Below are 26,448 nucleotides of genomic sequence, written 5' to 3'. Positions count from 1 at the left end.
ATGTAGTAACTCACTCTGACCAAAATTACCCATTCTTCTAGCTCTCTCAGTAACTCTTACCCACCTCCTCTATTCAACTTCATAAAGAAACCTCTGTTCCTTTATTTTCTTCTAGACTAACAATTCTCCTGACTTCTTTTCTTTTCCAATGCAGGCTGAAACAAATAGCTGATTAACTCTTCCCTCACTTATTCCTTTCCACTGCTGTCCTTCCACCACACACAAATCCCTCTACCAAGCATTAACTTTCTCTATTCCTGAGTTACAGTAAAGAAAAATGAGAGATGCTATACAGGCTGACATTATAAAATCATTTCTGAACTCAACTGACTTCAGAACTACCTGAAAATCCTTTTGCTTGTCTTTATTTTATTTATTCATTTTAAAAAATATATATTTTATTGATATTTTACAGAGAGGAAGGGAGAGAGCTAGAGAGCTAGAAACGTCAATGAGAGAGAAACATTGACCAGCTGCCTCTTGCACACCCCCTACCGGGGATGTGCCCGCAACCAATGTACATGCCCTTGACCGGAATCGAACCTGGGACCTTTCAGTCCGCAGACCGACGCTCTACCACTGAGCCAAACCAGTTTTGGCCTTTTGCTTGTCTTTAGTTCCATCTCCTATTCACTTCAACATAAATTCTGAGCCTTCACCAAGGCACTCTCCTCTAAGTCCCTAAAACCTCTCCTCCTGTCCCCACAACCCATAGCAGGTAAGATTACCTTGTTTTCTGTCTCAAAACTTAGCTCTCAATTTCCTCTCTACAAATCTATTGTCCTCTCATGCTCAATAATTTCCCCCTTCAAATCACAGAAAGAAATATAGAAACAAATTGATGCTAATTCAGGCTTGTCCATGTAATTCAGTTCTAAACACTATCATGAAGAAAGCAATTAAATCAAAAAGATTCATCTAATGAAAGAGACCTATACATTTATAAATACACTTAATTCAAAATTAACATAACTGCAGGAGTTCAAATATAAAAAAAATAGCCATAGCAAGATACTTTTAACAAGCTAGTCATAAGGACATTTAATACCACCTTTTCCACATACCTGGTGAATGTTTTCGAGTCTTTGGCACAATCTCAGGAGATACTCTCAACATCCTGAGATCTGAAGAGTGATACTCCAACTTTCTGTTTGGCTCATGAGTAACAAATGGAGGTAATACAGATGAAAAAGACTGACTAATGTCCTAGGAAAAGAGATTTTTTTTTAAAAAAAGAAAGAAGATTAATTTTAGACATCTGTTAAAATACAGACTTTTGATGAAAATAAATATTAAGTAGTTATACCAGTTCCTTAAAATTATATTCCCAATCCTCCTGAATACATATATAGGTCATATCTTGGCCAATTCCAAGAAGGCTCTATAAATTATTCTGAGGTTCTGTATAGGAGACCTAGAAGTGTTTTTCTCCTTATGATAAGTATGATCATTGCAGAATCTGAACTATGGCACAAGGATTTTTTTTAGAGAGAGAAGTGTGCTGTGGAAAGGAAAAAAGAAAAGTAGGAAAAAACCTACTTCCCCTTTTTAAGAAATCCACAAATGTTTAGAATAATAAAAGCATGGGAAAACTGTATCTGTGATCAATTCCTAAAAAAATAAAAGTCCTGCCCTAGCCAGTGTGGCACAGTGGATAGAGCATCAGCGCACAGATGAAGGATCCTGGGTTCAGTTCTGGTCAAGGGCACATATCCCAGTTGCAGGCTCGATCCCAGACCCTGGTAGGGGCGTGCAAAGGCAGCCAATCGGTATATCTCTTTCACATCGATGTTTCTCTCTGTCTCTCCCTCTCCCTTCCACTCTCTAAAAATCAATGGGAAAATATCAGGTAAGGATTAACCAAAAAAAGTCCTCAAATTTCTTGAAACAAAAGTCATGGGAAATATAAACTGATAGTGAAGTAAAGGTTAAATGCTGAAAAAGAAGTTCCTAAAACACAAATCCCAACAAGTCCTTGCTAGTAAAGAAATCAGTAACCATTACTAGTGATGTTAGTACATAAACATACAACTTTTTACCAAATTAGGACAAATAAAATTTGGAATGTGGTCATAGTTAATCTTGGTGAATCACTATTAATTGAATACTAGTGGCCCAATGCACAGATTGGTGCATATTGAACAAAAAATTAGAAGAAATATATAATATTGCTATTTGCCCTTTCTTCCTAAGTGCTTGAAGCTGGGCGGCAGCCCCTTGCCCTGCCACCACTGCTGGTCGCTGTCTGCAGGGCAATGGATGAGGAAAGAGGGGAGCCCTCATACCCGCCTTGGCCTGGTGCCACCTGCTCACCTGCTCCACCATCCCGCCACAGTCCCGCTCTCGTCAGGGCCCGTCGGGGCCAGCAGCACCTCCACTGCCACCAGCTGCCAGCTGGTGGTCAGCGCACATTATAGCAAGCAATTAAAATCCCAGTCTCCTGGTCAAATGACTGCCCAAGGGGACAATTTGCATCTTAGGCTTTTATTATATAGTTTTTTATTTTTAAAATATATTTTATCCACGTGAAAAAGTTGATGCAAGTTATAAAAATTGTACAGTACTATTAAAAATATTAGAGTTCTGACCAAATGAATCAGTTGGTTGGAGCATCATCCCAGACATCTAAAGGCTGCGATTTGATTTCCGGTCAGGGCACATACTTAGATTTCGGGTTCCATCCCGTCAGGGCCCATATGGGAGGCAACCAATCAATGTTTCTCTCTCACATCTCTCTCTCTCTCTATTTCTTCACCCTCTCCCTCCTCCCTTTCTCTCTCTAAAAATCAATTTTTAAAAATCATATCCTCAGATGAGGATTAAAACAAAACAAAACACCCAGGCAGTGTGGGTCAGTGGTTGAGCGTCAACCCATTCAACAAGAAGTCACAGGTATGAGGTGTGCAGGAAGCAGTCATTCAATATTGATGTTTCTGACTCATCAATGTTTCTCTCTCTCTCTCTCTAAAAATCAATAAAAACATATTAATATATATGCATATCTTAATAATCTTGATAATAAAGGCTATGCAAATGGTCATCACACCATGATGCCGTAATGACCTATCAGCAGGGACCTAAGGCTGTGTGGTGCCGGGCCAGAAAACCTGAGGCTGTGCCCCCCGCCCGGAGGGGCTTGATGGGGTTAGGGCCGGCCAGGTCTTGGTGTTGCTCAATGGGGGTGGGGCTGGCCAGATATATCTATTATAGAGAAAGGGCAAATAGCAACATTAAAATATTTCCTCTAATTCCCTTTTAATGTGCACAAATTTCATGCACTGGGCCACTAGTCCTATATAATAAAAGGCTAATATGCAAATCAAATGTTGAACAACCAGTTACTATGACAAGCACTGACCACCAGGGGGCAGATGCTCAACACAGAAGCTGCCCCCTGGTGGTCACAGCACTGCCACAGGGGGAGTACCGCTCAGCCAGAAGCCCTGAGCCAGGCTCACAGCTGGAGAGCAAAGAGGTGGTGGAGGGAACCTCTCCCGCCTCCGTGGCAGTGCTATGGATGTCTAATCCGACTTGACAGCGTAGGCCCACTCCGGGACATCCTCCAAGAGCTCCCGGACTGTGAGAGGGTGCAGGCTGGGCTGAGGGGACCCCCCCCCCCCCCCCCCGCCAAGTGCATGATTTTCATGCATCAGGCCTCTAGTATATTAGAAACACTAAATTTAACATTTATCAGATTTTGTTTCTCATTTTTGTTTCAATAAAAACTGACTTCAAAACCTTCATTCCTGTCAAAATAATGCAAAATCTTGGCATTGGTTTCAATGAAGAATAGCCAAACAGGCAGGGAGTTAATGACATAATGGTTAAGTACACAGATTATTTTCAAATACTAGTTCCCCTATTTGCTAAGTAATCATGAGAAAGTCCCTTAACTTTCTGTCAATTATAGAAATGGGGATGATAATAATCCTCAACAATCCTACCTGATATATGAAAGTAAAACTTAGCATAGTATTTGAGCACAGTTATCACTTTCATCCCCACTGTTATTACATTGAAAGTTAGAATTAAACAATGCCTACTTTAGAAGAAAATAAAACTAGCCTAATAGTTCTCTACATTAAAATATTTTTTTAAAAATATATTTTATTGATTTTGTACAGAGAGGAAGGGAGAGAGATAGAGAGTTAGAAACATCGATGAGAGAGAGTCATCGATCAGCTGCCTCTTGCACACCCCCTACTGGGGATATGCCAGCAACCAAGGTACATGCCCTTGACCAGAATCAAACCCGGGAACCTTCAGTCCCCAAGCCGACGCTCTATCCTCTGAGCCAAACCGGTCCCGGCTACATTAAAATATTTTTAAATTCAACAAATTATAAACAGAAGTTCATCAGTATATCTTTGTTCATTTCCTTTTATCAAATGTCTAAACCTAATGGTCTAAATATGGTTGCAACCCAAACTAATTGTTTTCCAATAACATACACTGTTATACTTGGGAAAACAGGAAAAGAAAAGTAACATTAAGTACACCACATATATTATCAAACTGCATTTAATGACTAACAGGAAATATTGATATATTATAAGGAAGTGGGATCCAGGTTAGATTTGACAGTTTCAGACAAAAGAAGATGGGCAATGGGACCAGAGGAATATTCCAGAGATCAAGGAAAATAAAGCCTCGTATAAAAGAAACATTGAAACAATTTTTATAACACCTCAAAGTTATAATTTTCTAGTGCACACACACACACAATAATGATATAAATAGAGAGGAATGGAAGTAATACATGAGGATGTTGTTTATGTGGGAAGGAGGTAGTTAGTTTCCTTTGGGAACACTGAACACTGACTAGTTTGGATATTAAGTACCTCAGTATCTTTCCTGGGGAAACAACAGATTCTTATAATTTTCAAGATACCTCTGAAGTAAAAATCTTTCAGGAACACCTAAAAAGAAATGCTTGAGCCCTGGCCAGGAGCTCAGTTGGTTAGAGGATCGTCCTGATACACAAAGGTTTTGGTTTGATCCCCTATACATACAAGAATCAATCAATTAATGCATAAGTAAGTAGAACAACAAATTGATCTCTCTCTCACCCCCTTTCTCTCTCTCTAAAATCAATAAATAAATGTTTTTAAAATTACAAATAAATAAAAAAAAATATTTTAATATTTCCAGGGTCTATTCCAAGGTTTGTACATTGAAGACCAGAGAGGGAAAAAGCACAAATCAACGTCTCCATTTTTAACACTGTTCCAAAGGTTCTTGTGGGCACAACTTGGAAAAGTTAAGATGCCTGGGATAAAGGCCTAGAGGCACCAAAGAAAGGCTTTTTCCAAGACACCACAGAATTCATTAAGTCTTACGGTCTACAAAATACCAACATTTCTTTTATGCCAATCTCTAACAAGTTAAGTATATTCCTGCATATCAGATGAAGACCAGATTACAAATCACAAGTTGATATTAGATCACCAGATATTAGGACCTCCCGGACCACCAGTGATTAGCAGATCACTGATTGGCAAACGCTGCTCCAAAGGTTTCCTTAAACCAGTGATCACCAACCTTCTGGACCTGCCAACACCAGTTGGCAACTTCTGTATTAGAGGACATAAATGGGCACTTTTACCTCTAATTTTCAACTGAAATATTTGTTTCCCTTCCCCATAAAAAACATCAAATAGAAAAACTTACAGGCTCTTCCTCCGATGGTAGTTGTAAGTCAGATTGCCACGGCAGGGAGACATCATAAATTTCTAGATCATCAAGCATATTTCCTAAACCTGCTAGCTCAATGCACTTCCCAGTCACATCACATTGGTCACTTATCTGGGAAAGAGTAACAAGTAAAATAAAAACAAGTAACAATCTATTTCCTGAAACAAAACTGGAAAAGACTGTTTTCCCCAACTTATCATTTGTGTCTCACCTCTCTTTGTAGTTCGGTAGATCTTTCACTGCATACAACAGTATTTTCATCTAGGCTACAGCATTCAATATCATCACCCACAGAATAGATGTCAGATTCAGCCTTCCCCTGCAGGCCCTCTATAAAACAGGAGTCATTTTGAATAATTGTATGTATCGTAAGACTGGATTTGGCACCCATAGGCCAAGGAATTTCATCTAGGCCTATATCAGCTTTCAGCAATGTCTCCCGACCAACTGTAATTAATGATGCAGCATTGATCATTGGTAAGGTACCTTGTTACTTTGCATCATATGTCACCAAGTTTGCTGACAAGCTACTTTCTGTATCTGCAGATGGGCCTTCAATGATAGGACTAAGAATTTTCATTCTTACCCAAAATATAGTTTGAGGAATCTGCAACTTCTTCAAAGGTTTGCTGCTTTAAATCTTGCGAAAACAAAGAATCTGAAGTTGATACTTCCAGTGGGTAAATAATGTTTGAAGATCCTTCCTTCTCTGCAAGGTCAAGAGCAGAAAAATACTTTATCTTCCCAATGGGAAGAAATAGTTCATTGTCTACATCACACTGAAATAAAACTGTGTTTTGCAAAGACCAACAATCTGGCTGTGAGAATTTTCACTTGAAGACACATGTGACTTAAGTTCTAGAATAAAAGAAAGTGGCTTAAAGAACATTTCCTGAGGAGCACTGGGGAATGATTTTATATTAGGAAACCAGTACAGGGGGCTAACATCATCATCATTTTTATGTTACAATGGCTTTAAAGCTTCTGATTCAAACACCCTGGGAGTAGATTGATAGTATGGATGACTAAGTTTATCAACGAAAGAATTTTCATCTTTGTAATTTAATAAAAAAATACCTGAATTTTTTGGTTCACCTTCTTGGCTGGCATTTGTCACAGGTTTATTGATGTCAGTTTGGATTTCATTAACTATACGCTCTTCCTTAAAAATCGCCAATAGAGGCAATAACTGCCTCAAAGGCTGGATTTGCAATAGCATCAACATTTTTCCCTCCAAAAGCAGCACTTGCCTTTTGGTTTCTTTCCTCTTGAAAATATGTTCTGATATGTTCTGATATCACATCCAAGCTAGATGTAATAGTATGAAGAGGACCACCAAAAGTCTCTATGTTAAGAGATATCATGTCCCCTGGAGAGAGTGTGTGTTTCTGAAACTTTGAAGGAATTATCAGGAACTACAACATCCTCCATATATTCTATTTCTGAAGATCTGGGACACACCTCTGAAAATAATAAAGTACTGCTATTCTCTGTTAGTTCAAAACATTGAGATAATTCTTTCCCAAAACCTTCATTTCTTTCATAACACTCCAAAGAAACCATCTTTTGTTGCATCTCATTCTCAGCTGGAGCCCTTAAATAAACATTCTCAAAATCACTACCAGATATCAACAGAATCCTTTTCTAACAAGCAATGCAAGAAAGAATTTGACATTTTATTATTAAAATGAGGAGCAATTTCATGTGGAAAAGAAACATGATCCTTACTGACTAGACATGTTTCTGGATAGTGTGAAGCTCCCTGTTTGGTCCATGGCATAAATGAAAAGGGAACATTAAAACTGACACTCTCCTCAGGACTTTTATTTTTATCAATTGTATCAGATGATTCTGAGCAGGAATTATGGTCCTTACTGGTTAAATATTTTTCTGACTGCTGTAAAGCTTCCTGTTTCCAGTGGTGCACATCTGAACAAGCATCAAAACTGTCACTTTCTTTAGGAGTTACATATTCATCAACTGTATCAGATGAAGTTGAAGAAAATTGATCTTTATCAGCTAAATTGGTTTCTGGCTCTTGTGTAACTTCTTTTATCTTCCATGACATATATGAACAAAGAGCACCATAACTATCAGAGTTTTTGGCAGTTTTCAGTTCATCAACTGTATAGGTTAAAACAGTCTCTTCTTTGGTTTCTTGCTCAGGATGTAAAAAAGAGCCCTGAGACTCAACATCTGTACTCCCTATAAGTGTATGCTGAGATACATTAAAGCAACTGTTAACTAAGTCTGAAGCTACTTCTGAGGTTGCCTGGAATAAAGCTTCACTAACTTCCACTGGTCGAGAAAACCCTTCAGTGTCTTCGGACTTACCAGGAATTCCCCTGAAAAGATACAAAAAAAGGGTTACATATTTAAAAATTTATTTTTTTTCAATACCAACATGAAAAAATACAAAATTGATATGTCATTGCTATTAAGGTTATTTCCATAATGTGTTGAAAATCAAAGTTCTTATTTCAAAATCTTTTAAAATGACTGACTTAAACAAGGCAAATTGTTTTATAAACAGAAAAGTGCACTACCATCTGTGACTCTAATATTTTCTCAGACTTCTCTAAAACAATATTGTCAAATATATGAGTAATTTCATATTGGGGAAAAAAATTCTTTAAATGAAAATTTAAAATTCATTTAACCTGCATTAGCTCTTTTACTAGTCATTTATTATGCTCTTAAAAACCACTTAAGAAGTTATCTACACCCCCCCCCCACCAAAAAAAAATACAACAGGAATCATTGGCTGACTACTGTTTACAAAACACTTTCCATAAAAGTAATTTAAAAGTAATATATAGCAAAAGGGCACATCAGTAAACATCTAGTTTTTAATTTAAGGTGCCCCCCCCTTTTTTTTTTAGTTATAAAAAAGGAAAACATATTTTTGAATAATTTCAAATGTTTTAGAGAATTCCAAACTTGTCTCCCATCATAACTATGCTAAAGGACATTAATTTGGAATAATTATTAATTTGGACATGTTTGTTAGAAAAAAATCTTATTACTTCATATTCACAGCTATAAGGTAAGGAAAGATAACAAGGCTCATTCAATATCAGCTGACCAAAATGAGAGTGCCAAACAATTTAGTGAACATGAAATAAATGATTTTTACAAAATGGGGTTGGGTCACAGAAAGCAAAAGGGGAGATTTATAAAAAGAAAAATCCAGTGTGCCTTCTAAATTAAAATATGCCCGAAAAGCTAGAATGTATTAGAAATTATTTTTAAATACACTATAGTAAACTGGTTCATTTTTACACATACATATGTTATCATGTCAAACTGCTCTGCATAATGTCTTAACTTAGGGCAGTGGTTAGCAAATTGCAGCTCAAGAGTCACATGCAGCTCTTTGGCCCCTTGAGTTTTTAGCAAAGGCCAGCTTAGGAGTACCTTAATTAAGTTAATAACAATGCATCTACCTATATAGTTTAAATTTAAAAAATTTGGCTCTCAAAAGAAATTTCAATCGTTGTACTGTTGATATTTGGCTCTGCTGACTAACAAGTTTGCCGACCACTGACTTAGCGGCATGTTACCTTCAGAGTGTGAGCTGAAACTACCTAACCCTTACCCCAAAGTCTCAACTTAGGCTGAAGTCATTAATATTAGTAACAGCTAAGAACAAGAAAAGCAAGAGTAGAATGGTTACATGAAAATAAAAAATAAAAAAAATCATTCTACCTCAGAGGTGCAAAATCTAGTTCACTTTGGTGAAATATGGAATCAGGCCCAAACTCTTGGTCTTGTGTCAAACATGTCAGCAAAGGCAAATCAGGAGAAGTAAAGTTGTCTTGTATGACTGCAAAGTTTCAAATATAAAAATGTTGGAAATATTAAAAATAACTGTTTAGCACTCACATAATACTTTAAAGAACCTAAACATGCTGCCATCTGGAAGTTTCTACAAACTTTAGTATAACAACATACCAGCAGCAGCAACTACCTGAAAAGGTCCAGGTACTAAACATACAATATTTCACTTAATCCTCATGACAACCTTGAAGGATGGGTATCATTATTTCCATCTTATAGGTAAGGAAACATGATTACAAAATTTAAGAAATATTAAGGGGGGGAAAAGAAATATTAAGTAATTTGTCCATCTGCAAAAAGCCTAAGTGGCAGAGTGAGATCTGAGTCTAAGACTGAACTCTTTTTACAAGTGCTCTTAACCATTATGAGTGCTTCTTTCCATTGTATATCAAAGTGTTTTCCATGGGCTCCTGGGCATCCCTAAGACAATCTCAGGAGGTGCTGAGGGTCAAAATTATATTCAAAATAATATTAAGGCCCTGGCAGGGTAACTCAGTTGGTTTGTGCGTCATCTCATGTGGGTTCGATTCCAGGGCAGGGCACATACCTAGGTTTCAGGTTCGATCCCTGGTCGGGGTGCATACGGGAGGCAACTGATTAATCCACATTAAACAAAAGGTCTTTAGAATCTTCAGTAACTTTAAAGTGTGTAAAGTAGTCCTGTGACCAAAAAGTTTGAGAATTGCTGATGTAAAGGGGGGAAAATTGTTGTGAATTCCTGAATGCCAACCTAAGTAATTATTAGAATGCCCTTCAATGTTTACTAAATATAAAGTCAGTATTCTCTTATGGTATTTATATAACTACAAAACAAAAATTAAGCATTAATAAAAACAAATCTGTACAACCAACAGCATCCCATTTAATATTAATTTAACTGGATGGGTGATATTTTGCTAAAACTAAATGGTTCTATCAATATGCTATAATTTTGTTGCCATAGTTTACTTTCTTAATTTCAGAATGCCTATAATACTGTACACCTTCCCTATTGTAACTACCACACTCTTGTTTTAATCTTTAGCCTATCTGCTTTCCACTTAAATTTAAAACTCCATGTCTGCTGCTATTTTCACAGTAATATCTTCAGTGCCTAGCAAAATACCTGCTACACTTAGTAAGCATTCAAAATAGAATTATTACTTATTTACTGAATGATTTAATTAAAAATGAGAAACCTTTACCACCAATGACTAACTGGTATGATTCCTCTTTAGCCTTTGCTTAGAGACTCAGTCTTAATCCTTCATAACCTTCATAAGTCTCTAACCTTCTAAGAATCCTAAGGTCTTTTAACAAAGACCCCACATTTCCTCACATTTGGACATTGTGATAGCTTGGACCACTCTTTTTTGAGATATTTGTCTCAGCACTGATTTTCAATATGACATTTGTCATTGGTGAGACTTATATACCCCACAATGACTGTAGCATTCATGCATAACAAAATAGCAGTAATAAAATTTCCTTGGCCATCAGATCCAGGGATCTGCTCTAATCATTTAAAATGTAAATGAGAAGATAGAGCTATACAACTTTATGTTAGCAAAAATTTTGGAAGCAAGACACACAATTTCCTACCCAATGCTGGAATTATTTTAATAAAGAATTTTACTTGACTTTTGCCGTGATATAAGCTCACTTCTTTTAAAAATACATTTTATTAATCTTTTTTAGAGAGAAACGGAGAGGGAGGAAAAGAGGAGAGAGAAAGGGAGAGAGGAGGAGAAAGCAGGAGAGAGGGCAGAGAAACATTCATGTGAGAGGGAAACATTGATGGACTGCCTTCAGAACATCCCTTACTAGCAATCGAACCCATAACATAGGCACCACCAATGGGAATGGAACCTGCAAACTTTCAGTGCAAGGGATGACGCCCAACCAACTGAGACACATGGGCCAGAGCTAAGCTCACTTTTTTATTGTTATACTAGAGGCCGAGTGCTATACACTCGGCCTGGCCAGTGACCGGGGCCAATTGGGGCAGTCTTGCCCACTCCGAGGGGAGGGACCACGGGAGGTTGGCCAACTTGAGGAGGTAGGCTGTGGGAGCACACTAACCACCAGGGGGCAGCTCCTGCATTGAGTGTCAACTCCCTGGTAGTTAGTGCATGTCATAGGTATCAGCCAGTCATCTGGTCAACCAGATTTCCGGGTGTAACAATCACTTAGGCTTTTAAATATATATAGATAGCCTTTCCATTATTAAATGACTCAAGTTGAACATTCTTTCTTATATCAAGTTTTAAAAAAACTTATGTATTCTCATTTTAACCTCCAGATTAGAATTAGCAAATACTTTTATGAAAGGCCAGGTAGTATATATTTTAGACCTTGTTAGTCATACATGGTTTCTATTGCATACACTTTTGTTGTTGTTCTTATAATCCTTTTAAAAATGCAAAAGCCATTCTTAGCTCATAAAAAATAAGGCCTTGGCCTATAGTCTATAATTTGCAAGCTTCTGCTGTACTTCATTAAAATACTCATACATGATACTATTAGTTTCTATTTACTGAATTGTCTTCCCAAAAGAGTTAGATTTCATCTATATATTCCTAGCATCAAATATACAACACACACTATTTGTTAAAAAAATGAATGAAAATAAGCTGCTTCCACTTTAGCATGACAGCCTTTCGAAAACCTGATTATAGCAAAGCCTTCTTTCATCTACTATCATAGCCATTTCCTCCCACAAAGAAACACTAATGTTATCAACATATTTCTTAATATGTGAAATTAAGATTAAAGTTGACTTTGATGATCCACATCACAGAATTCATTGGCACTAATTTTTGATTTGGATAGCATTAGCTTATGTTTGAATAGAACTTAAATTAGCCGAAACCGGTTTGGCTCTGTGGATAGTGTCGGCCTGTGGACTAAAGAGTCCCGGGTTCGATTCCAGTCAAGGGCATATACCTTGGTTGCGGGCACATCCCCAGTAGGGGGTGTGCAAGAGGCAGCTGGTCGATGATTCTATCTCATTATTTCTAACTCTCTAGCCCTCTCTCTTCCACTCTGTAAAAAAAAAAAAAAAAAAAAAAAAAAAAATCAATAAAATATATTTTAAAAAAAGAAAAGAACTTAAATTAACTCCTATTCATGTTCCTTTAAAAAAACTCTTGACAACTTCATGTTTGAAGCCATTTCTCTGACAAAAGCGAATTCTAAAAATTGTGGGGCTGTATTTTATTTTCAATTTTTGAAAACAAAATCTGAAGAAAGGAAAAGCAAAGAAATATTTGTCTGAATTACGATTTAGGCATGAAAAATTTTTTAATTACCATATTTGTTTAGCATTTTTATATATTTGCAATGATCCAAAGTAGTAAAAAAAACAATTTATTCTATCTCCTATTTTGATTATTTGAGAGGCATTTAAAGTATACCTTTTGTAAAGAGCTATTTATCAGTTTCATATACACCAAAGCAATAAGATCTATCTAAAACAAGTCATTTAACCCTGTATCTAAATTTTTGGTTCTGAAAACTGAGAATAACAACATATGCCATAATCAATTCTAAGAATCTAATAAGGTAAAGATGAACATTTGCTTTTTGGTTGTATTTTAAGGAGTATGGGTCTCCATTGCTGAATAGTCAAAGGATAACATGGCCCTAGCCAGTTTGGCTCAGTGGATACAGCGTCGGCCTGCGGACCAAAGGGTCCCAGGTTCCATTCCAGACAAGGGCATGTACCTCAGTTGCAGGCTCCTTCCTGGCCTGGGACCTGGTTGGGGCTCATGCAGGAAGCAACCAACCAATGTGTTTCTCTCACACTGATGTTTCTCTCTGTCTTTCCCTCTCTCTTCCACTCTTTCTAAATATCAATGGAAAAATATCCTCAGATGAGGATTAAAAAAATAAATAAATAAATAAATAAATAATAATAATAAAGGATAACTTGGTTTATCCCAAGAAAAACATCCACAAATTCAGGACTGAGAAGGCAAACCTACTGGAGAGAAAGTTATCAACTTTCTGCCTTCTGTGAGCAGTAGCGTATGATAAAATGAGGTGCAACTGCACATTTAACATAACTATACAAACTGTGGAAACCAGAAATAAGCTAATATCTTTGAGTATATCTTTACAGAACTCAATTCAAGAAAGGATTTAAATGAAGGACTTGCAATTCCCCAAAAGTAAATATTTTATAAATGTGAGGTATTAATACTAGTTTAAAGGAAAAAAACAGGCATTACCTAGCGATGAAGAACAAAAGAGATCTCTGTATTTCTTTACTTGATTTTCTGATTGGGTCAATATACCTTCCTCCACAGAAAGGAAGTCTGCCGCATCTGTCCCTTCCTCTCTCACATTAAACCTGGTTTGAGATGTATCAGAGGTGTAGGAAGAGTCGATTTCTTGAGGAAGAAAATGCCAAGATTCTGTTCTCTAAAACAATAATTTTGAAGGAAAATATACTAAGTTATTAACTGAATTAACACACATATTAACATTTGTATTAAAATGTCCACTCACATAGCTTCCTATTTGACAACAACCTCATCAAAGTTTATGAAAAGTAAAGCTTTTCTTTCTATTTCCCCCCAATATTAACTATATGTTAGACCTCTTTCCCATTACTACTTATCTCTTAATTTGAATCTTCCAGTAAACCTTTAACAGTTAGTTCTCATCATTAAAAGAGTAAATTTGGGCCTGACCCAATGCTCAGTAATTGAGCACTGACCTATGAATCAGAAGGTAAGGGTTCAATTCCTGGTCAGGCCACATGCCCAAATTGGAGACTCCATCCCCAGTAGGGGGTATTGCAGGGGGCTGTCGATCGATGATTCTCTCTCATCATTAATCTATCTCTCTCCCTTTCTGAAATCAATAAAAATATTTTTTTTTAAATAAGAAGGAACCAAGATGGGGGCATAGGTAAATGTCTATACTTGCTGCCTCTCACAACCACATAAAAATTATAACTAAAATACAGAACTATCATCCAGAACCACGGGAAAGCTGACTCAGTGGAAGTACAACTAGGGAAGTAAAGAAGAAAGCACATTAAGACTGGTATGAGGCGCTAATGGGCTGGAGGCACAGAACAGGCTGCTCTGGCACCCGGATGTGCCACTTTTTTAATCAGGAGGGAGATTGTCTGTGCAGAGACTGCCCAGAGGAGGGAGGGGTCCCAACCCCACACCAGACCTCCAGCCCAGGGTTCCAGAGCTGGGGAAACAAGTCCCTACGGTGGACCTGACTGGTTTGGTGTGTCAGCCTATAGACTGAAGGGTCCCAGGTTCGATTCCAGTCAGGGGCATGTACCTTGGTTGTGGGCACATCCCCAGTAGGGGGTGTGCAGGAGACAGCTGATCGATGTTTCTCTCTCATTGATGTTTCTAACTCTCTATCCCTCTCCCTTCCTCTCTGTAAAAAAATCAATAAAATATACTTAAAAAAAAAGAAAGAAGAAAAAAAACCCTACAGGCTGTAACAATCAGTGCAGATTGGGGCTGAATGACATATAAGCTGCTGGAGAGCCAGCTGCTTCTCTTCAAAGGCCAGCACCACGAATGAATTTACAACCTCCCACTTCCTCTGAGGTCCAGTGTTGAGCAAGACTCTGGGGGACCCAGATACATACAGGGAGAAACTGGACTGTCTGGCATCAGTAAGAAACTCAGGGGTGACTTTCTTCCAGACGGAAGTGGTCACAGTGGGTCATTGTTCCTGTGCTGGGAATCCCCAGGTGCAGGGCTGACTAGCAGCCATTTCTTTTTGCTCAGCCCTGGTGATGCTCTGATACCTCACCACACCCAAGCGGGGGGGAGGGGAGGTGAGGGGCCGCAGCAGTTTTTGCATATGAATGGCCTGTCCTTTCTCAGCCTAAAATCTGTCAAACAAGCTACTCCTGGGTAAGATAGCCCCAAATCTATCAATAAAAGGCCCAAGTCACACCTGCACCAGCTGGGCCTTGTATGGACACTTCCAAACCCATTACAAAAAAGAAGAATCTGCAGATCTCTCTGTAGCTTCTGCTGGGTGGCACCAGGCAGTGGCTGACTTTACACCTCTTTGGAGACCCAAGAGCCAGTGTACCCAGTGCTCAGTGTGAGACCATACTAGATTAAAACTCTTCACATCCATAAGCTACACACTCAAGGGGCAGACTCAGTGAGCACCAAAGCCCCACCAAAGCAAGTCCTGCTTCACAGGGGTGTCTCCTGCACAGCAGCTCTTCCGCTGCAGTAACAGCTGATCCCCAGAGTCAACTGGCCTGGAGGTCAATTCCTCTCAGTGACACCAACAGCAATCAAGGCTCAATTACAACAAGACTGTGCATACAGCTCACAAAGGGGTGCACCAAGAATGTCCACCTCAGGTGACTGGGGAGGCTGAGCCACTGGGCCCTATAGGACACCTACTACACAAGGCCACTCTATCAACTCAAGGAGACATATCAGTTACCCAATATATAGAAACAAACACAGGGAAGCAGCCAAAATGCAAAGACAAAGAAAGAGATCACAAATGAAAGAAATGGAAGAAAGCAAACTACTGGATATAGAGTTCAAAACCACAGTTATAAGGTTACTCAAGAATCTGCTATAAATCTCCAAGGAACTTAGTAAAATCTTCAAAGACCTTAGTGAGAATGCCAAAAAAAATGGAAAAGAACCAGTCTGAAATTAAGCATACACTGAATGAAATAAAGAATAATATACAGGGATTCAACAGGATCCCGAGAATCAAGTCAATGATTTAAAATATGAGGAAGCAAAAAACACCCAACCAGAAGAGCAAAAAGAAAAAAGAATCCAAAAATGCGAAGATAGCATAAGAAGCCTTGAGACAACTTCAAGCATACCAAAGTTGGGGGAGCCAGAAGAAGAGAGAGAGCAAGATATTGAAAACCAACTTGAAGAAATAATGACAGAAAACTTCCCCCATCTGGTAAAAGAAATAGACTTCCAAGTACAGGAAGAGCACAGAGAACCCTAAACAAGAGGAATCCAAAGAGGACCACATAAGGAAATATCATAATTAAAATGCCAAAGGCAAAAGACAAAGATAATTTAAAAGCAGTAAGAGAAAAACAGTTAATTACCGTATTTTTTGGACCATAAGACGCACTTTTTTCCCCCCAGAAGTGGGGGGGGGAAAGTCCCTGCGTCTTATGGTCCAAATATAGCCTACACATATACTGTAAAAAAAAAGTTTTTTTACTTGCCCAGCTCTGTGTGGTCTCTGTGTGCTTGCCCGGCTCTAAAATGGTTCTAAATGCTGCTGTTTACTTTACAGGGTTGATTACATGTGTTTATGACTGTGATGTTGGGTTTTAATGCACATAAAATATTTTAGGACACTATTTGTTTCAGAATCTTTTTTTCTTCATTTCCCTTCTCTAAAAACTGGTGCGTCTTATGGTCCGGTGCGTCTTATGGTCCGAAAAATACGGTACCTACAAGGGAGCACCCATATAACTGTCAGCTGATTTCTCAACAGAAACTATGCAGGCCAGAGGAGAGTGGCAAGAAATATTCAAAGTGATAAATAGCAAAAACCTACAACCAAGATTACTCTACCCAGCAAAGCTATCACTCAGAATCAAAGGCCAGATAAAGAGCTTCACTAATAAAAAAAAGCTAAAGGAGTTCATCACCACCAAACCAGAATTATATGAATTGCTGAAGGGGGTTCTTTAGGAAGAGGAAGAAGATAAAGATAAAAATTATGAACAACAAATACGTAACTATCAACAAGTGAATCTAAAAACCAAGGGAATTAAAAAAAAAAAATCTGATGAACAATATTAACTGGTGAATATAATAGAATCAGAGGTATGGAAGGGGAGTGAACTGACGATTCTCGGGGAAAAGGGCAGTGGAGGGTGCGGGAAGAGACTGAACATAAACTGTGCACCTATGGATGAGGATAATGGGGGGTGGGGAAAGGGCAGAGGGTGGGGTGGGAACCTGGTGGAGGGGAGCAATGGAGGCAGGGGAAAATGAGGAACATTTGTAATAATACGAACAATAAAGATTTATTAAAAACAAAACAAGGTCCTCTTTCTCGTCAACGAGGCGGCGGAGCCTCCCCAGCAGACGCAGAAATGCAGGTCTTTGTGAAGACCCTGACTGGCAAGACCATCACCCTTGAGGTTGAGCCCAGTGACACCATTGAGAATGTCAAAGCTAAAATCCAAGACAAGGAGGGCATCCCACCTGACCAGCAGCGTCTGATTTTTGCGGGCAAACAACTAGAGGATGGGCGCACTCTCTCAGACTACAACATTCAGAAAGAGTCCACCCTGCACTTGGTGCTTCGTCTGAGGGGTGGCATCATCGAACCCTCCCTCCGCCAGCTCGCGCAAAAGTACAACTGCGACAAGATGATCTGCCGCAAGTGCTACGCCCGCCTGCACCCCCGTGCTGTCAACTGCCGCAAGAAGAAGTGTGGCCACACCAACAACCTGCGCCCCAAGAAGAAGGTTAAATAAGGCCCCTCCCCAACTCCTTGGGTCCACAGGGCAGCCTTCTATCTGAACCCTGCGATGCTAGGGCCTCAATAAAGTTTCTCTTTTGTTGACTGGAAAAAAAAAAAAAAAACCCTAGAAAAATGAAATTTAAATTATATATAAGCACAAAATACAAGCACAAATATTTCTAGTTCTAAAAAACTTAAAATCAGCCGGCACCGGTTTGGCTCAGTGGATAGAGCGTCGGCTTGTGGACTGAAAGGTCCCGGATTCGATTCCGGTCAAGGGCATGTACCTTGGTTGCGGACACATCCCCAGTAGGGGGTGTGCAGGAGGTGGCTGGTCGATGACTCTCTCTCATCAATGTTTCTAACTCTCTATCCCTCTCTCTTCCTCTCTGTGAAAAATCAATAAAATATATTTAAAAAAAACAAAACAAAACAAAACTTAAAATCAGTCTGTCAAAATGCTGTAAAAGTTTCTAAACACTTCATCTCAATTCTTTACTCATCTCTTGAGAAACCAATAAGATTTTCGTGGACTGGCATCAATCCATAGACCTTAGCAATAATTATTTTAAATTTTTAATAAAAGTACTTATTTATTTTTGTTTGTTTTTTAGTCCTCTCACAGGGATTTTTTTTTTTTTAATCCTCCCTCGAGGATATTTTTCCACAGAGAGTGGAAGTGAGAGGGAAAGACACTGTAACATCAATGTGAGAGAAACTGATTGGCTGCTTCCTGTACACCCTCTATTGAGAATCAAGCCTGCAACTGGGGCACATGCCCTTGACTGGAATTGAACCCAAGACCTTTAAGTACAGGTCAACACTCTATCCACTGAGCCAAACTAGATAAGAGATAGAAACATCACTCATCATTGATGTTTCTATCTCTCCCCCTCTCCCTTGCTTTATGAAATAAAAAATATATATTAAAAAAGGCATTCCCATTTTACGACAACTTTTATTTCCTTCCTATATGTGATCCTCCCACTTTCATTCTCTACAAATCACTTCTCTCCCCATGCAAAAACACTTGCATGATTTCCTATTATAAAATTCGTGCCTGGTGGGGTGGGAGGAGGGGGAGAGTGCCCTCATCCCAGATTGGGAGAGGGCGCAGGCCAGGCCGAGGGACCCCACCAATGCACAATTGGGGCTGGGGAGAAATACAGGAGGTTGGCCAGCTGAAGAGGGACTGCAAGAGAGCTCCAGGGTGTGTCCAGCCTGTCTCGCTCATTTCACTCAGTCCTAATCTGCCGGAATTTAGCAAGCTAACTTACTGGTTGAGCATCTGCCCCCTAGTGCTCAATGCATGTCATAGCGAGCAGTTGAGCTGCATTAGCACATCATTAGCATATTCCACTTTAATTGGTTGAATGGCTGACCAGACACTTAGCATATTAGGCTTTTATTATATAGGAGGATTTTTAAAAATCTCTGTTCAGAAGATTTTTATTTGTTTTATTTCTACATATTTTGTTGCTATGTTCCTATCACACAATGAGTCCTTGCATAATACATTTTCAATCAGTACAAAAAGGCCTTTAAACCTCTAAATATTTTTACATTTGTGTGCAGGAAGGGCACATAAGCAGTTGAGTGTAAAACTGGACATATAAATTTGGGATATTTAAGTATAAAGCTCTAGATCTAGATGAGAACCATAACATCCCAACACTTCAAGCAGAAGGAAAAAAACTCAAAATGTGTACTGGACAGAGAGGTAAAGAGAACTCATTAAATCTGCCTGGAACTAGAGTGTGTTGGGACTTGTAGCCAACTATGCCCTGCACACACTTTAATTGTTCTATTTCAAAAATTTTAAAACATTGTGCCAAAAATATGTTTCTGCAAACTACATTTGGGTCATATTCAGTTTCACAGCTTGCAATCTTTGATTCTGGGGTTTAAAGGGGAAGATAAAGCAGTGAAGAAAACTGGAAAAGAATAAATAGGCAGAGGAGTAGAAAGAAAACCAGGAGGAATCAAGAAATTATTTTTAGAATGTATGAATCGTTAACAGTATCAAATGCTAGCTATTGCATGCACCTAAGATGAAGACAGAAAAGTGTTCACTCTATTCAGCTACATAAACATAGTAACATTTGCTTTCACAGAGTTGAGATCAGAACACAAAGTAGAGCAAGTAGAAGAACAAGTTGATCTAGCCAATGATACGGAGCCTATGAAGTTGACCCTTAAACAGTACCGGAGGATTAGAGGCACCAACCCCTCTGTGCAGTCGAAAATCTGCTATGACTTCTGACTCCCCCAAAACTTAACTAACCTCAGTACCCACAGGGGATTGGTTCCAGGATCCCTGGGGATACCAAAATCCATAGATGATCAAGTCTCTATATAAAATGGCAAAAGTCAATGCATACACTCAGCCCTTTGCATGGAAGAACTCTCAACCATGGGTCAAAAACAGTATAGATATTTATGGAAAAATTCTGTCCAGCTGGTGTGTGCCCAGTGATTTGAGCATCAACCCATGAACCAAAAAGTCACTTGCTTGATTCCTGATCAGGTCACATGCCCAGGTTTCAGGCTCAATCTCCAGTGTGGGGCATGCAGGAGGCAGTTAATCAATGACACTCCCTCATTATTGATGCTTCTATCTCTCTATCCCTCTCCCTTCTCTGAAATCAATAAGAATATAATTTTTTTTTTAAATTCCATGTATAAGTGAATCCACACTGTTCAAACCTGTGTTTTTCAACCGTAATCTGTATATTAAAAAAAGAAAAAAATACAGTTTATATGATTGTCAACATAGAAAATCCTAAAGAATCTACAAAAAAAGCTACTGCTAGAACTAGTAAATAAGATTACCAAGTTCATAGGATACAAGGTCAACATGAAAAGTCAATAATAGCCTGACCAGCGTGCCTCAGTGGTTGAGCATTGACCTATGAATTTGGAGGTCACAGTTCAATTCCTGGTCAGGGCACAAAATAACTCTAAAGGAGCCACCCAGCCAGGGCAGAAAATTGAAACCTTAAAAAGTATCAGTAAGTCTAACAAAATGGGGCTAAGTTTGGTACACTAAAGACAACAAAACACTAATGAAGAAATTAAAGATCTAACCCTGGCAGGTGTGGCTCAGTTGGTTGGGTACTATCTCTTGCACCAAAAGGTTGCCGTTGGATTCCTGGTCAGGGCTTACACCTAGGTTGCAAGTTTGATCCCCAGTAGGGGGAACACAGGAGGCAGCAGATTGATGTTTTGCTCCAGCATTGATGTTTCTCTCTCCCTTGCACTCTCTCTAAAGATAAGCAAAACATATTTTTTTAAAAATCACAAATTCCTCGAAGAAATTAAAGACGTAAATAAAACTGTTGTATTTGTGGATCAGTGAACTCAACATTAAGATGTCAAGTCTCTGTAAATTAATGTATAGACTCAAGGCAATTTAATCAAAATTGCAGCAGGTTATTTTAATAGAAACTGTCAAGCTTGCCGAAACCGGTTTGGCTCAATGGATACAGTGTCAGCTTGGGGACTGAAGGGTCCCAGGTTCGATTCCGGTCAAGGGCATGTACCTTGGTTGTAGGCATATCCCCAGTAGGGGGTGTGCAAGAAGCAGCTGATCGATGTCTCTCTATCATCGATGTTTCTAACTCTCTATCTCTCTCCCTTCCTCTCTGTACAAAATCAATAAAATATATATTTTTTTTAAATTGTCAAGCTTATTCTAAAATTTATATAGAATTCAAATATCTAGCATAAACAAAACCATTTTTAAAAAGAGAAACAAAGTGTGCACACTCACACTACCTAATTTCAAGAGAGTCCAGTAATTAAGAGTATCATATTGGCATGAGGAAAGACAAACCAACAGAAACAGACCCGAACATATATGGTCAATCATGAATATTACTGCTATCTAGTGGGAAAAGACCAAGACTGCTGCTAAACATCTTACAATACCCAGGACAGCCCACACAATAAAATATTATCTGGCCTAAAATGTCAAAAGTGCCACAGTTGAGAAACCCTGTTCTAACAAAAAATATAGGAGAAAACCTTTGTGACTTAGGATTAGACCAAAATTTCTCGGGTAGGACACAAGAAGTATAAACCACCAAAAAACAAAAATTCAACCAACTCCATCAAAATTAAAATTTCTGCTCTTTTAGATAGGAAAATACAAAGAAAAAAACACAGACAGGGAGAAAATATTTACAAAACACATTATCTGATAAAGGACTTACATCTATAATATATAAAGAATCGCTTCTCGGCCTTTAGGCTAAGATCAAGTGTAGTATAATATATAAAGAACTCTCAAAATTTAATAAATGGAACAAATCAGCAAGAAAAAAAAATGGGGAACAGACTTATATAGATACTTCACTAAAGAGGAAAGATGGAGCCCTAGTGGTATGCCTAGGTTGGTTGGGTGTCCTTCAGTGAACTGAAAGGTTGCCAGTTCAATTCCCAGTCAGGGCACATGCCTGGGTTCTGGGATCAATCCCCAGTAGGGAACATGCAGTAGGCAGCTGATGTTGCACTCTCACATCAATGTTTCTCTCTCTCTCATTCTCACTTCCATTTTCTCTTTCTCTCTAAAAATCAATTAAAAAATCTTAAAAAGAAGAAACATGGATGGCAAATAAGTACACAAAAAAGGTGCACAGTATTATTAGTCATTAGGAAAATGCCTACTAAAACCACAATGAAACACCATAATACACCTGGAATGGATAAAATTTAAAAAACTGATAATACCAAGAGCTCAAAGAATGCAAAGCAACTAGTACTCTCATACACTATGGAGTATGTAAAACGTTACAGTCACTTAGGAAAACAGTTTTGACACTTTCTTATAATGTTAGATAATCACCCGTAAATATTTAACTACTGAATAAGGCTTTATTTTTCCTCCTAACAAATATGTACAAGTTCTTTCCCTATCTGGTCATAATTTTTCGATTTCTTCTAAGTTTATGATTATGTCCTAAATCAATGGTTCTCAAAATGGGGTCTGAGGCTCCCTGGAGGTTACTGACCTCATTTTAGTGAAACCTGTTCAATGATCCCTTTTCTAACTACATTTGTGAGCCTCCCTTTTCTAACTACATTTCTATGTAAGGCCAGATTTTCTTCCTCTTATTTTTTTCTTTTTTTTTTTAATTTTTTAAAATATATTTTTACTGGAGAGAAACTGAGATGGCAGCATAAACACCTAAACTGCTGCCTCACACAACAATTTCAAAACTACAACTAAAAAACAAAATGGACACCATCCAGAACCACAGGAAAGCTGGCTAAGTGGAAATTCTACAACTAGAAGGAAAGAGAAAAACACATTGAGACTCAGAGGAGCTGCAAAAGGCTGAGGTACGAAAACACAGGGGCGCACGGAGAGTACTGAGCTGGCTTTCTCAAGTGGGAGGGAGATGGAAGCTCCTGACTGCACTGAACTCCAGTTCCAGGAGAGACTCTGGGAATCCAGACTCATTCGGGGAGAAACTGAACTGTCTGGCAGCAGGAGAAACTCGAGGGCAGCTTTCTCTCGAAAGTGCTTGCAGTGATTACCGAGGGACACTGGGACCCAGGGGCCTCTTAGGGCAGGGCTGAAAGGAAGCCAAGGCTGTCTGCTCCGCCCTGAGACTCCACCCCATCCAAGCTGAGCATAGAGGCTTTTGTAATTTTGCAAGTCTTATCTCATAAGGGTGTCTCCAACACAGAAGTTCTCCCAGTGTGTAGACACAGCTGATCATGACAGCCAATTGGCCTGGAAGTCAAATCCTCCTAGTGATACCAACAGCAATAAAGGCTTAACTACAACAAGACTGTGCACACAGCCACAAAGGGGTGCACCAAGAGTGTCCACCTCAGGTAACTGGGAAGGCTGAGCCACTGGGCCCTGCTAGGACACCTAGCACACAAAGCTACTCTATCAACTCAGGGAAGCAGCCAAAATGCGGAGACAACAAAACATATCACAAATGAAAGAAATTGAGGAAAACAAATGACTGGATATAGAGTTCAAAACCACAGTTATAAAGTTTTTCAAGAATTTCCTAGAAAAGGCTGATAAATTTAGTGAGACCCTCGAGAATATGAAAAAGAACCAACTAGAAATTAAACATACACTGATTGAAGTAAAAAATATTATAGAGACCTAACAGCAGACTAGAGGATGGCAAGAATCAATAAAAGATTTGAAATACAAAAAAACAAAAAACACTCAATCAGAAAAGCAAAAACAATCCAAAAATTTGAAGATAGTGTAAGGAACCTCTAGGACAACCTCAAGAGTACCAACATCCGAATTATGGGGATGAAAGAAGAAGAAAGCAAGATACTGAAAACCTATTTGAAGAAATAAAGACAAAAAACTTCTCCCATCTGGTGAAAGAAATAGACTTATAAGTTCAGGAAGCACAGAGAACCCTACACAAGAGGAATCCAAAGAGGACCACACCAAGACACATCATAATTAAAATGCCAAAAGCAAAAGACAGAGAGAAAAATATTAAAAGCAGCAAGAGAAAAACAGTTAGTTACCTACAAGGGAGTACCCACACAATTGTCAGCTGATTTCTCAACAGAAACTATGCAGGCCAGATGGGAGTGGCAAGAAATATTCAAAGTAATGAATAGTAAGAACCTATAACCAAGATTACTCTACCCAGCAAAGCTATCATTCAGAATTGAAGGCCAGACAAAGAGCTTCACAGCTAAAGGAGTTCATAAACACCAAACCAGTATCATATGAAATGCTGAAAAGTATTCTTTAAGAAGAGGAAGAAGTAAAAAAAGGTAAAGATAAAAATTATGAACAACAAATACATATCTATCAACAAGTGAATCTAAAAACAAAGCGAATAAAAAATCTGATGAACAGAATAAACTGGTGAATATAATAGAATCAGGGGCATAGAAAGGGAGTGGACTGACAATTCTCGGGGGTAAGGGGGTGTGGGAGGTGTGGGAAGAGACTGGACAAAAATCATATACCTATAGATGAGGACAGTTGGGGGGAGATAAGGGCATAGGGTGGAGTGGGAACTGGGTGGAGTGGAGCTTTGGGGGAGGGGGAAAGAGGAACAATTGTAATAATCTGAACAATAAAGATTTATTAAATTTTTAAAAATAAAAACAAAAGGACTGGAAGAAGCAATAAATAAATAAAATTAAAAATTCTCTTTATTTATAAAAATAAAAAAATAAAAAAATATTTTTACTGATTCAGAGAGGAAGGGAGAGGAAGAGGGAGATAGAAACATTAATGATGAGAGAGAATCACTGATTAGCTGCCTCCTACATGCCCCCTACTGGGGATCGAGCCCACAACCAGGTATATGACTGGAATCGAACCCTTTAGTCCAAGGCTGACGCTTTATCCACTGTGCCAAACCAACTAGGACAAAGCTAGATTTTCTTTACATACTTCAACCAACACAATGCATCCCAAAGGAATAAATGCAGAAGCAGATATGAGAATCTAGTTGTAAAGGTTAATTGTGTGTCACTTGACTGGACTACAGGGTGCCCAGATATTTGGCTAAAAATTATAGTAGGTATGTCTGGATAAGATTACCATTTGATCCATAGACTGAGTTAAGCAGCTTGCCATTCCAATGTGGGCAGGCCCCATCCAATCCTTTAAAGGCCTGAATAGAACAAAAAGCTGAGTAAGAGAGAATTCCTTCTCTCTGCCTAATGGTCTTTGAGATGGGACATTGGTCTTCCCCTGTCTTTGGACTTGGACTCAGAATGGAACATAAGCCATCAGCTGGTTTGGTCCTCAGGCCTTTAGACTCAGGCTGCAACTATACTATCAGCTCTCCTGAGTCACCAGGTCACAGATATTGGGAATTCTCCATAATTACAGGAGCATATACAGTGTGTGTGTGTGTGTGTGTGTGTGTGTGTGTGTGTATCTCACTGGTTTTATTTTTCTAAGAGACCAACTGTTTTCTATGAAGCCTGACATTAAAAAAATATGCAAAAATATAAAGCAATGCCACTCTTCCAACTAATTTTTGTTGTTGTTTGGGAAAATAGTCACTTTTCACTTTAACATACATTATTTATGTTAATATATAATAGGTTTGGCATTTTAAATGTTTTAATATTTAGTAAGCTAAATATCGATATAGATAACACATATAAACAATAGAGAAATGGAATATTAATCTCTTTCCATTCTTCACAGCTAAATAAGAATTTCTCGTGCTGTTTACCATAAGTAACACAGTTTACCAGTTATATAAGACATACCTGATCATCCCCAGAACCCTTCTGAGCTGTTTCTTCCAAAGAGACCATATTAGAAAAAATAGTCTGTGTTCTACTATTTTCTTGAGGTGATGACTGCTGCCATAAATGACTGGTCAATGGAACAACCTGAAAATCACAAGCAAATTTAAAATAGTATTAACAAAATCTAACACAAATTTCTCAGTTGATAAACCTTTTCATAAATATGACATTTCAACATCACAACCACTT

The 26,448-nt window shown here is 38.5% G+C and overlaps 2 protein-coding genes across 2 annotated transcripts in view; one reads left to right on the top strand and one right to left on the bottom strand.

The window, feature by feature from the left end:
* ALMS1 (ALMS1 centrosome and basal body associated protein) overlaps positions 1 to 26,448 on the bottom strand; it is a 135,452-nt gene that overhangs the window by 96,768 nt on the left and 12,236 nt on the right. The window contains exons 2-9 of the mRNA XM_084901261.1: positions 26,218 to 26,343; positions 13,746 to 13,938; positions 9,403 to 9,520; positions 7,570 to 8,039; positions 6,281 to 6,403; positions 5,906 to 6,024; positions 5,671 to 5,805; positions 1,065 to 1,206 (exon numbers count right to left, since the gene is read on the bottom strand). Of these exons, the coding sequence (XP_084757387.1) occupies positions 1,065 to 1,206; positions 5,671 to 5,805; positions 5,906 to 6,024; positions 6,281 to 6,403; positions 7,570 to 8,039; positions 9,403 to 9,520; positions 13,746 to 13,938; positions 26,218 to 26,343 (1,426 nt within the window). The remainder of the gene's footprint in view (positions 1 to 1,064; positions 1,207 to 5,670; positions 5,806 to 5,905; positions 6,025 to 6,280; positions 6,404 to 7,569; positions 8,040 to 9,402; positions 9,521 to 13,745; positions 13,939 to 26,217; positions 26,344 to 26,448) is intronic.
* Positions 17,571 to 18,084, top strand: LOC311631319 (ubiquitin-ribosomal protein eL40 fusion protein-like). The gene has a single exon (XM_084901321.1). The coding sequence runs from the start codon at positions 17,609 to 17,611 to the stop codon at positions 17,993 to 17,995; it is 387 nt and encodes a 128-aa protein (XP_084757447.1). The 5' UTR covers positions 17,571 to 17,608; the 3' UTR covers positions 17,996 to 18,084.

Source organism: Pipistrellus hanaki (genome assembly GCF_964339955.1).
Source record: "Pipistrellus hanaki genome assembly, chromosome: 12".
In the NCBI taxonomy this organism is placed as follows: Eukaryota; Metazoa; Chordata; class Mammalia; order Chiroptera; family Vespertilionidae; genus Pipistrellus; species Pipistrellus hanaki.
This window is presented reverse-complemented; position numbering and strand designations above follow the sequence as displayed.

Excerpts from the sequence above, each read along its gene's own strand:
- LOC311631319 (XM_084901321.1), top strand. The coding sequence starts at position 17,609 with ATGCAGGTCTTTGTGAAGACCCTGACTGGCAAGACCATCACCCTTGAG.